At 45.1% G+C, this 12,212-nt stretch overlaps 1 protein-coding gene across 1 annotated transcript in view; it reads left to right on the top strand.

Moving 5' to 3' along the window:
* Positions 1-10,772, top strand: part of LOC116413665 (protocadherin-16) — a 60,996-nt gene extending 50,224 nt beyond the window's left edge. The window contains exons 13-15 of the mRNA XM_052894153.1: positions 2,054-2,283; positions 2,490-2,734; positions 6,721-10,772. Coding sequence (XP_052750113.1) covers positions 2,054-2,283; positions 2,490-2,734; positions 6,721-6,801 — 556 coding nt within the window. The 3' untranslated portion in view covers positions 6,802-10,772. The remainder of the gene's footprint in view (positions 1-2,053; positions 2,284-2,489; positions 2,735-6,720) is intronic.
* Positions 10,773-12,212: the final 1,440 nt, after the last annotated feature.

Below are 12,212 nucleotides of genomic sequence, written 5' to 3'. Positions count from 1 at the left end.
GCGTGAGTACCGCGCCACACCACACCACACCACACCACACCACACTACACCACACTGCAGTGCACGGCTCGCGGCCGCGCTGGCGCTGCTGGCGCTGCTCGTGTGCGCGCTGCTCGCCTACATATACCGCGCGTGAGTACCGCGCCACACCACACCACACCACACCACACCACACTACACTACACTGCAGTGCACGGCTCGCGGCCGCGCTGGCGCTGCTGGCGCTGCTCGTGTGCGCGCTGCTCGCCTACATATACCGCGCGTGAGTACCGCGCCACACCACACCACACCACACCACACCACACTACACCACACTGCAGTGCACGGCTCGCGGCCGCGCTGGCGCTGCTGGCGCTGCTCGTGCGCGCTGCTCGCCTACATATACCGCGCGTGAGTACCGCGCCACACCACACCACACCACACCACACCACACTACACCACACTGCAGTGCACGGCTCGCGGCCGCGCTGGCGCTGCTGGCGCTGCTCGTGTGCGCGCTGCTCGCCTACATATACCGCGCGTGAGTACCGCGCCACACCACACCACACCACACCACACCACACTACACCACACTGCAGTGCACGGCTCGCGGCCGCGCTGGCGCTGCTGGCGCTGCTCGTGTGCGCGCTGCTCGCCTACATATACCGCGCGTGAGTACCGCGCCACACCACACCACACCACACCACACCACACTACACCACACTGCAGTGCACGGCTCGCGGCCGCGCTGGCGCTGCTGGCGCTGCTCGTGTGCGCGCTGCTCGCCTACATATACCGCGCGTGAGTACCGCGCCACACCACACCACACCACACCACACCACACCACACCACACCACACCACACTACACCACACTGCAGTGCACGGCTCGCGGCCGCGCTGGCGCTGCTGGCGCTGCTCGTGTGCGCGCTGCTCGCCTACATATACCGCGCGTGAGTACCGCGCCACACCACACCACACCACACCACACCACACCACACTACACTACACTGCAGTGCACGGCTCGCGGCCGCGCTGGCGCTGCTGGCGCTGCTCGTGTGCGCGCTGCTCGCCTACATATACCGCGCGTGAGTACCGCGCCACACCACACCACACCACACTACACCACACTGCAGTGCACGGCTCGCGGCCGCGCTGGCGCTGCTGGCGCTGCTCGTGTGCGCGCTGCTCGCCTACATATACCGCGCGTGAGTACCGCGCCACACCACACCACACCACACCACACCACACCACACTACACCACACTGCAGTGCACGGCTCGCGGCCGCGCTGGCGCTGCTGGCGCTGCTCGTGTGCGCGCTGCTCGCCTACATATACCGCGCGTGAGTACCGCGCCACACCACACCACACCACACCACACCACACTACACCACACTGCAGTGCACGGCTCGCGGCCGCGCTGGCGCTGCTGGCGCTGCTCGTGTGCGCGCTGCTCGCCTACATATACCGCGCGTGAGTACCGCGCCACACCACACCACACCACACCACACCACACTACACCACACTGCAGTGCACGGCTCGCGGCCGCGCTGGCGCTGCTGGCGCTGCTCGTGTGCGCGCTGCTCGCCTACATATACCGCGCGTGAGTACCGCGCCACACCACACCACACCACACCACACCACACTACACCACACTGCAGTGCACGGCTCGCGGCCGCGCTGGCGCTGCTGGCGCTGCTCGTGTGCGCGCTGCTCGCCTACATATACCGCGCGTGAGTACCGCGCCACACCACACCACACCACACCACACTCCACTACACTACACTACACTGCAGTGCGCGGCTCGCGGCCGCGCTGGCGCCACAGCGCCACATCATTCTTTTGATCTTTTGATATTAGTGAATGCACTCAGTCTTTAAATTCTCTTTCTCTGATTCGTGAAATGTTGAAATACCTCTTTTGAATTTCATTTAGTTATTATTCTCATTTTGTTTTATCTTTTCTGGGTGGTCTAGAACTACACTATTTTCGAAATGTTTTAGTGCCTTTTAAACAATTTAATAGGTTTTCAGTGTTACAAATTTAATTGAAGACAATAAGCCATGTTTCTAACAGAAGGCGACGATCAAAGCAAGCAGCGAGCAGCGCACCAAACAAAAACGGTGGATTCGTAACGCATGAGAAGGCGCGAGTGGCGACCACCGACGGTGTTGGTGGTGCTGTTGGTGCTGGTGGCCAGCCGCTGGGCGGCTCGGGCTCGCTACTGAGCGTGTCAGCGGGCGCCAGCACCATTCTCGCTAACTCTTCCTCCAGCCTCGACCTACGAGACGATCACGGCTCTAGAAGTGAGTACAACCCGATATAGCCTGTATAGCTCAAGCACAACTTCTAAAAATGAAATAAATTTTTGATGTTTTAATTTCAGTGCTCAATATACAAATTTACGATGCGTTGAACGAAAGCATGCAGTCACGTATCCGCTCTACATTGGTCCACAAAATCGAAAAGTTTTCAAAGTGAAAAACTGATATAAGCAACTTTTGACTGACAGGTGCAACAGCACGACAATCGCAGCGGTTCCCGAAAAGCAAGGTGGCGCCGCTGCCGCCGTCGAGTGGCGGTGGCGGCGGCGGCGGCGGCGGCGGCGGTGATGGCGGCGTGTCGCTGATGAGCGACCACCTGCAGGCGCGCAGCGCGGGCCGCTCGGGCGTGGCGTGGCCCTCCGCCACCATCCCCGCGCGCGTCAAGAAGCTCAGCTGGGACGAGCCCGGCCCGCCCGCGCACTCGCCACACAAGGTTACATTAGATCTGTTCATGCTCCCGTACCGTCACCAACGAGACCATTTAAGAGAGGTAGGGCACAGCGGGACTCTCGCTCATAAACGGAACCGCCCGCCTGGGGAAGGACCTCCACCTTGCAGAAGTTCGCAGCCAAACAACGCTGTTTTTATAGCGTTGTGTTCCTGCGGTGAGTAAGGTATCCAGTTCCATCTTGGGGAGGGGTTGTGCCGATATCGGAGGGACCAGGTGTTTTAATACTGTCTTTGTGCTGGGCAGACGCGAAGTGCTGACGCGGCGTTCAGGGAGACCCGGTGAAACGGTTGCTCGCTGGCCGCCCGCAGGTTGTTGGGTTCCCGAACCCAGGGATTACCTAATCTCCGCCCTGGGAGGCTGAACCGCCGCCTGTGCATAATCCCTGGTGTGGTAGTCGTGCCGGAGGAAGAGACCGGAGTGGACCCGGCTACTACATCAGTGGGGGGACCGGGGGCCCTTCCGGCCGCCGCGTCGGCAATTTGCACAACCTGTTTAGCGCAGGGACGGAGTGGACACCACTTTGTTTCTTTGATATCGGCACAATCTTTCCCTATTAACCTCCAAATACCCTAATACTTTATGGCCAGATCTAGAAAAAATAGACGTTACACAGCGGCGCCCTCATCCACATTTAAAGTGGACTTCTGCAATATCAGAGGAATTCATTCTAACATCAACGCAATTCATTGTCACCTCGAAACTGCGGAGCCGACTCTGTTATTCCTCACCGAGACGCAGATATCATGTCCGGCTGATACATCTTATTTACTATATCCCGGTTACAAACTCGAGCATAAATTTGCTCGTCATGCCGGGGTTTGTATGTATATCCGGACGGATGTCTGTTACCGCCGTCTCCATGGCCTTGAAGACAGAGACCTGTCAGTATTATGGATACGTGTGGATTACGGGAGCCACACTCGTATTTACGCGTGCCTTTACAGGTCTCACAGCGGTGATCTGGACACTTTCCGTCTTTTTGAGCACCTGCTAACGACGATTGATAAGGTTCTCGAGCAGTACCCTTCTGCGGAGTTAGTGATACTTGGAGACTTTAATGCTCACCACTCCGAGTGGCTTCGTTCTCGGTCCACTGACTGCGCGGGAAAAGCTGCTCATGAATTTGCTCTGACCTATGGATTCTCTCAGCTGGTTCATTCTCCAACGAGAATACCAGATATAGAGAACCATACAAGCTCCTTGCTGGACCTTCTGTTGACAACACACCCGGATGGATACACCGTCAGAGTGGATGCGCCAAATGGCTCATCCGACCATTGTCTTATCCGGGCTAATGTCCCCAACACTCGACCTGATCCACCCCGTCCTATTGGACGACGTCGCGTGTGGCACTATAAGTCAGCAGACTGGGATGGATTGCGAGAATTTTATGCATCGTACCCGTGGAAGCGGCTCTGTTTTGCATCACATGATCCTAACGACTGCGCAATTGCCGTTAGCGAGGCTATCATTGAAGGTATGAAGCTATTTATCCCCAACCCGCTAGTGGCAATGGGATCAAAGAAGCGTCCGTGGTTTAACCGGTCTTGTAAGAAAGCCAGATTTGCTCAGCAAGCTGCATACAAGGCTTGGACTACGGCTCGCACTAACTCTGATCCTGGAATCAGTGATGCAAAGCGGAAATTAAATGCTGCTTCGAGGTACAGTAAGAGAGTAATTGCCAGAGCCAATTTTGAATTTGTGGGCAGAATTGGTAGGCGACTATCAAGCCTTCCTTCTGGTAACCGTGCTTTCTGGTCGCTTGCTAAAGCTGCCCAAGGAAACTTTTGTCAGTCGTCTTTTCCACCACTTCGGAAACCGAATGGTAACTTGGCCTACAGTGCTAAAGAGAAAGCCGACTTATTTGGCATTCTCTTAGCCTCTAACTCAACTATGGACGAAGGTAATTCTATACCACCTACCATCTTGTGTTGCGGAAGCTCCATGCCGGAAATTACTATAACACAATGTAAAGTCCGGCGGGAGTTACTATCCTTAGATGTTCATAAGTCGAGTGGGCCAGACGGTATACCGGCAGTGGTCCTAAAGCAGTGTGCTCCGGAATTGTGTCCTGTACTAACGCGTCTCTTCACGATCTCGTACTCCACAGGGCAATTTCCTTCGACATGGAAGACCACCCTTGTACATCCTGTACCTAAAAAGGGCGATAAGTCGGACCCTTCAAATTACAGACCGATTGCGATCGCTTCCCTTCTCTCTAAGGTGATGGAGCGTATAGTTAACGCACAGCTGTTAAAATACCTAGAGGATCACGATTTATTGAGTGACCGCCAATATGGCTTTCGCCATAGTCGCTCAACTGGTGACCTCTTGGTATATCTTACGCACCGATGGGCATCAGCCATTGAGAGTCAAGGTGAGGCGCTCGCTGTCGGTCTTGATATTGCAAAGGCACTTGACCGGGTCTGGCATCGGGGTCTTCTATCGAAATTGCCCTACTATGGACTTCCCGACAGCCTCTGTAAATGGGTCGCCAGTTTTTTATCCGGCAGACGTATAAAAACCGTTGTAGATGGTTGCTGCTCCGATAGCATGGATATTAACGCTGGCGTCCCGCAGGGCTCTGTGCTGTCCCCAACGCTGTTTCTACTGCATATTAATGATATGTTAACCTTCGGTAGCATTCATTGTTATGCGGATGACAGCACCGGGGATGCCCTTTATACGGGTCGTACCAATGTCTCCCGTTCCATCGTGGAGAACAATCGTGAACAGCTTGTGTCTGAAATCGAGAGAACACTAACTAGAGTCTCTGATTGGGGACGACAAAACTTGGTCCAATTTAACCCCTCTAAGACACAAGCTTGCGCGTTCACCGCTAAGAAAACCCCATTTGCTGTGGCCCCACAGTTCCAAGGCACGTCTCTTAACATCTCTAAAAGCATTGGGATCCTTGGTGTCGACATCTCTAGTGACGTACAGTTCCGTAGCCACCTCGAAGATAAGGTGAAGCTGGCATCCAAAAAACTTGGTGTGCTCAATAGAGCGAAGCATTACTTCACGCCGGATCAACGATTAATACTTTACAAATCGCAAATCCGGCCCCATATGGAGTATTGCTGTCACTTATGGGCGGGAGCACCTAGATACCAGCTTGAACCCTTCGACTCAGTGCAACGACGAGCTATGAGAATTGTCGATGATCCCATGCTTGCAAGCAGTATTGAACCCTTAAGTCTCAGGAGAGATTTTGCTTCACTCTGCGTGTTCTACCGCTTATACAACGGATTGTGCTCAGAGGAATTATTCAATATGATGCCTACGGCCACTTTCTATCATCGTACGGCTCGCCATCGACAGGGAGTTCACCCTCATACCTTACAGCCTAAATGGTCGCGTACAACGCGGTTTCAGAGATGCTTTCTCCCACGAACACTCAGGTTATGGAATGAGCTCCCTGCCGAGGTTTTCCCGAGAGACTACAGCATGGGGTTCTTCAAAAGGGGGGTAAAGAGGTTTCTTCAGGGTCGGCAACGCGCGCGTAATACCTCTGGTATTGCAGGCGTTCATAGGATACGGTAACCGCTTACCATCAGGTGGGCCGTATGCTTGTTTGCCACCACAGTGGTATAAAAAAAAAAAAAAAACCAGCGGGGCCGCCGGGCGTGGCGTGCCCTAGCCTGGCGCCATCTCGGCCTGGTTTGCGATATTGAAATAAAAATGAAGGTTTTGTAATTTGCCTGAGTTAACACAGTTATTTGCACTTTAATTGCAGAATAGTAATATGTGCGTTTGATTTTAAGACTCATAAATACTAAAATAATATATGTGCAGAAACTGTGCAAAGAATTTTTAAAAAATTCCTATCCTAGAAGTAGCTAAAGATACTGGATGCCATAACCATCACCATGTACATACTATGATTTTCCTAATGTTGTTCATAATTGTAGCCCACAAATACACAACACGTCATTATTTCTTTACGGTCTAATGATAACTATGTGCAGGACAGCGGGCAGGAAGGAGCCCCACACGACGCGACCAACCCGACGGTAGCCGAACACATGAACCTCACCGTCTACTTCTGAACGTACCAGACTCCGACCCTGAGCCAGTACATCAATCACCGGATCATTCAACTGCCTCCTTGAATAACAACACTCTATTAATAAATCTCAATCCGAAACAATCAAACAACCGTCATTTACCACCAGGTCGTAACTCCACTCTCATAACTCGCACTTTGCCACGTCGTAGTCGTATCCCTTCGAGTACCTCATCAAATGTGACTCCAGATAGAAGACATTTACCTAGCACGTATCTTGCACCTACAATATTACCGGGTCAGACCGAAACTCGTTCCCCTTCAAACAATTCTTTTACATCTGAGAATACAGGTAGACCATCGACTGCATCTTCAAATGCAACTATGCGGAAAAGAAACGGCCATCTCTTACCTTCCAATACACCATTAAAAAAATCCCCTTCTAATTCGTCGATACCGAGATTAATCGAGCGATATATGCCCATGAATTCTGTGTCTTTTAAGACACCTACAACTTCTAGAAGACCGCCGAGTTCCTCAACAGCCTTATCAAATACGATGTCACCAAAGAATGGTCAACCACTAGCTGCCTTGCAAGATATAAACAATGGAAATTTGCATCTGGATCACGGTAAGTCAACAATTCGTTCGTTGCCAGAAAGCCGTTCCGTCCGAATAGCTTCCATTCCCATTTCATTAAGTCAGGGTCCGCTCTCGGTCCCTCTATCCTCCGAAGAGACGAGGCACAAGTACGCGGTGCCTACAACAAGTCCGCGACGGACCGCGAACTCTGCTTCCTACGCCACTATCAATCCACAGAAATTACGGACCATGTACGCTAGAGCTTCCATGTTTAGATAGATAAGTTTGGCAAACTATGAATGCCAACTTACATATTTCGGCGATAACTTCCATTTTTATCATGTACCTAAATTAAATGTTGTGTGGTCATGTGGTAGGATGTGAAATCGAAATTGTTAGGTTTTTTTTAAGATAATCTTCTACTGGTGAAATTGAACATTTTCTTAAAGTTACGTGGATCGAAAAATAACAGCAATCAATATTAATTTTTAATCTTTCGCGCTACATGCTTTATGTTTTATAAGAGATAGGAATTAACGCGATCATTTAGATAAACTTAGATCATTTGTTTTAACTATCTCGACGTTTCGACCATGTTATATTGGCCGCGGTCACGAGTAGACTAACATAGCGCTGTCATGTGTCCGCTTACGAGCTAGAAGTGTTAACTTCTACCCATTCATTGACAACCGTCAAGTTAGTATGGAACGTTTCATTGGCAGAATATTTAATTGAAAGAATGTTAACGATTACAAAATGATATATATCGAAATATATCTTTTTTTGGGAAATTTTAATCAATACTACAGGCTGCACACGATAAATAAGCCAAAACTCATGAAACAATAAATGGGACTACATTGTATGGAATTCCATTGGCATTTTCAATATGTACATGAATTTATAATGGATATATGGATTCCATGGCATTATAAATTCACGTAGAATTTATAATGCCACGGAATCCATACGCCGTAAATAAGCGATGCAGCTAGTCTAGACTAGTTAAATATTCTTAGTTACCTAACATTTTATTTAGTCAGTAGAGTATGGTTACCATTTATTAAACAGCAATTAAAAATAAAAAAAAAAAAATGAAAGCTCGATTAAAATCTCATAATTTAAGTATAAACAAATAACTGTATATATAATATTTGTTTTAATTTTTCTTACTTTCTTCGCTATTCGCGATATTTATTTTCGTTTTCTTTTTACACAATGTCTGAAATAATCTAGTGATTATTTCTTTATTTTTTCAAACAAAAACATATTTTGTATTGAAATTGTGTCTATTTCAAACAACTTATGAGTACGATAAGCTGACTCGTCAAAAAGTAGTGGGTATATTATGTAATATAATATAATATACTGACGCTGAGTTATAAACCAAAGAGTTCACCCCAAAACTCAGTGATAGTGTACAATTACGTAAAAAAAAACGTCAGAGATAAGTCCACCCTTGCTCACAACATTTATAAATAGATTATTTTATATGTAACTTACAAGTGCAATAAAGAATATATATAAAATAGGACAGTTTTGTTACTGGGCAACTGATGATGATATAGTTGTTCAGTTTAATGAATAGTGTCATTAACACTGAGTTATGGCTTGATACATATATCAACTAACTCAGTTTATGTTGACAATCTCTTTTGTTTTTTATTTTATTACTTACTAGCGGCCCGTCTCGGCTTCGCACGGGTGGACATTTTTACATTTTAAAAAGTGGCCATTAAGACTGTACACGCGACGTTTTCCCAACATTTTCCTTCACTGCTCTGCTCCTATTGATCGTAGCGTGATGAAAAGTATACTATAACCCGCCCGGGAGTATGAAGAATAATTGCACCTAGTTTTGTTAAAATCCGTCGAGTACTTTTTGTTTCTATAACGAACATACAGACAGACAGACAAAAATTTCACTGATAGCATTTTTGGCATCAGTATCGATCACTAATCACCGCCTGATAGTTATTTTGGAAATATATTTCATGTACAGAATTGACCTCTCTAGAGATTTATTATAAGTATATTCTTTGTCACCTACCTTTACTTGGTCGATTGTATGAGAGTTCAAATTTGTCTTCCCTTGTGAAACTAAATATTACTTCAAAGTATGTTTACACATTGTTACCTATTAATAATAAAATAAGGTTTAGATTTTCTAAATGTATTTTAATAATTGGGTGGTAGATACGGTCGTTGGTAGCCCTATTGCTTATTTATATATACCAGTACGATTTTAAATAGGTAATTTTCAAGTTAGATACCAATAACATTAACATCGTTACACTCATATGTCGTCTACGTAATGCACTATTTTTCTTTCATGACCAGCAACCTCCCCCCCCCCCTTCTCCTCTATTTTAGGACGTATCAATACGATGCTTCTTATAGTCCTTTTACGATCTGGATGGTAAATGTAGGTAAAGCATAAAATACAATAATTCCTTTTAAAGCCGGCTAAATACAGGGTAAACTATAATACATTACTGCAGCGGCCAGCAACTGAGGCATTGATGGACGAACGTTCAAATGTAGGCCGAGGCGTAGCCGAGGCACACATACGTGAGTCCATCAATGCCCAGTTGTGGCCAAGGTTTGTATAGTACTTTTCTCAAACAATGCGCGAAAATAAAAAAACATAATTTAACTTTTTAAGTTCAATGACGACAAACGACCAATAATAATTTTTCACGCGCCATAATGTTCCTTTGCTTTTTTTTTTCAATAAACAGCTTTCTATTTGCAAGCCAGTTCGAAATTTAAATAAAACCTTTTATTAGTTATCTCCTTGGTAGCCATGTTTCGAAGTAAAAGGTCATTCGATTTTTAAATTACAGGACAGATATGAGTTTACATAATAATTTATCTGGCCGCAAACACGACAGATATGGATTTTCATGCAACTTTTGCCGGCCGCTGCCCGCATGTATCTGGCCAGTACGGCAATTTTGATTTATCTCGAAGAAGATTGTCAAAATAATGTTCATATTTCCAAGCATGTTTGAGAAAAATACATATACATATATGCATTCAATACGTTTAACGACCTATGTCTTTATGTAGAAAATGTTAGATTTACGTGTAAATAAGAATTTTCAAATATGAATTGTGAATCGATCAGTATATAATTGTGATGAATTGAATGAATATAAATTAAAATACATTTTGTTATGTCTACAAACGAACTAGTGATATAGATTGTTAGTGATTGTAATAAATAGATATTGTAATATGTATGTATTAATAATATTTTTAAGTAATTCTCTAAAGCTTATTCATTATTTATATATATATTATTTAATATTTAATTAAATTTAGTTTAAATATATTCATAGCGAATTAATCCAGTGAGTGAAATTATTGCATACTTTGGTTTCAGAAAATATAATGCTTTGGTTAAACTTCAAAAATTAATATAATATAAAATAAATAATTATGATTATATATATATATATATATATATATATATATATATATATATATATATATATATATATATATATATATATATGTAGTCCTATTCAGAATAGTAAAGTTCAAAGAATTTTTCAATTTTTTAACCAAATTTTAAAATTAAGCAATTTTTATTCCTAATATATACAACTATACCTTTAAATTTCAATCTAAAGATAACGGAAACCTACGTATTTACTTTTTTACGTACTGAACCCACGATACGTGAGTTCAACTTACACTTGACCGATTCATCTCTGATTTCTATTATTATCTGGCTCGCTTTGCGTGCCTATTGTTATCATGTAACATATGTACCAACAAACAATATAGGGCGTGGCAGTTAACCAGTGAAAGTGTGACTACATTATTATCTACACAGCCTCTTCTCCTTCCACTTACTATTTCGCTGACTAAAATAGCCACATTGGTAATTCGTGTCTGATAAGATTCTAAAATGTAACATTTTAGCACAAAAAATATTTGCAAACACTCTCTTTGCGTGTTCATAAGGTAGTTAAACGAGTAAGCCGAAGACATTGCAAAAATAAAATCACGTAACATAAATACACGGAACAAATTAATTTTTAAATGTTATAGTAAGATGCCGAAGGATATTTTGGATTTGCCTTTTAATAAGTTTATAACTGTTATTACAAAAACACTTATTGAACAAAGCACTAAACGATTGCTTGAATAACAAATAGGCATGGTGTTAGTCGAACATGCACGGGCTTTTAACGACCATGTAATTTTAGACATTTAAATCTTAACCAGAGGGAGACTTTGTACAAAAGTCGATTGCTTGGGTACCTCTGTCCTATTCGTGTTTCAACCGTGAAGCAGTTGTGTTTGCATGGCTGTGTTTCGGTTTGAAGGGTGGGATATGGCGTGAATTTACTGGGTACAGAGGAATAACACCTGAGTCCTCACGAATGGCAACGCATGGGGAGTATCATGGGCGAAACAGTATACTCTGTTATGTCCATGGCACTGCTCATGTCTATAGGCGACGGTTACCACTTTCCATCAGGTGGGTCGTCAGCTTGTTTGCCATTCTAAGTTGTATAAAAAAAAATACACACAATATTAACAGAGATTTAAATGAATAACTGTTGAGTTTCTTGCGGGCTCTTCACAACAGATAACAACTTTCCGAAACTTGTAGTAGATTTAAAAAAAATGACTATTTAAAAGTGCTTGTAAACAAGTCTATTCGTATAAAGATAATATGAATTTAAAGTCGATTGAATACTGTTATATTTTTAGTACATCCAATTTCGAAACACTAGGCGTCATGTCGTATAGGGAGATAAAGGATATGGCCTGGGATAGAGCTGGCTGGAGGAAGATGCATGAATTAGTTGCACCGACAAGAGGAAACTGTTAAATGAAAAGAAAGACATCCAA

The sequence above is a fragment of the Galleria mellonella genome, unplaced genomic scaffold (genome assembly GCF_026898425.1).
Source record: "Galleria mellonella isolate WM207_F2 unplaced genomic scaffold, CSIRO_AGI_GalMel_v1 utg1917, whole genome shotgun sequence".
NCBI lineage: Eukaryota > Metazoa > Arthropoda > Insecta > Lepidoptera > Pyralidae > Galleria > Galleria mellonella.
This window is presented reverse-complemented; position numbering and strand designations above follow the sequence as displayed.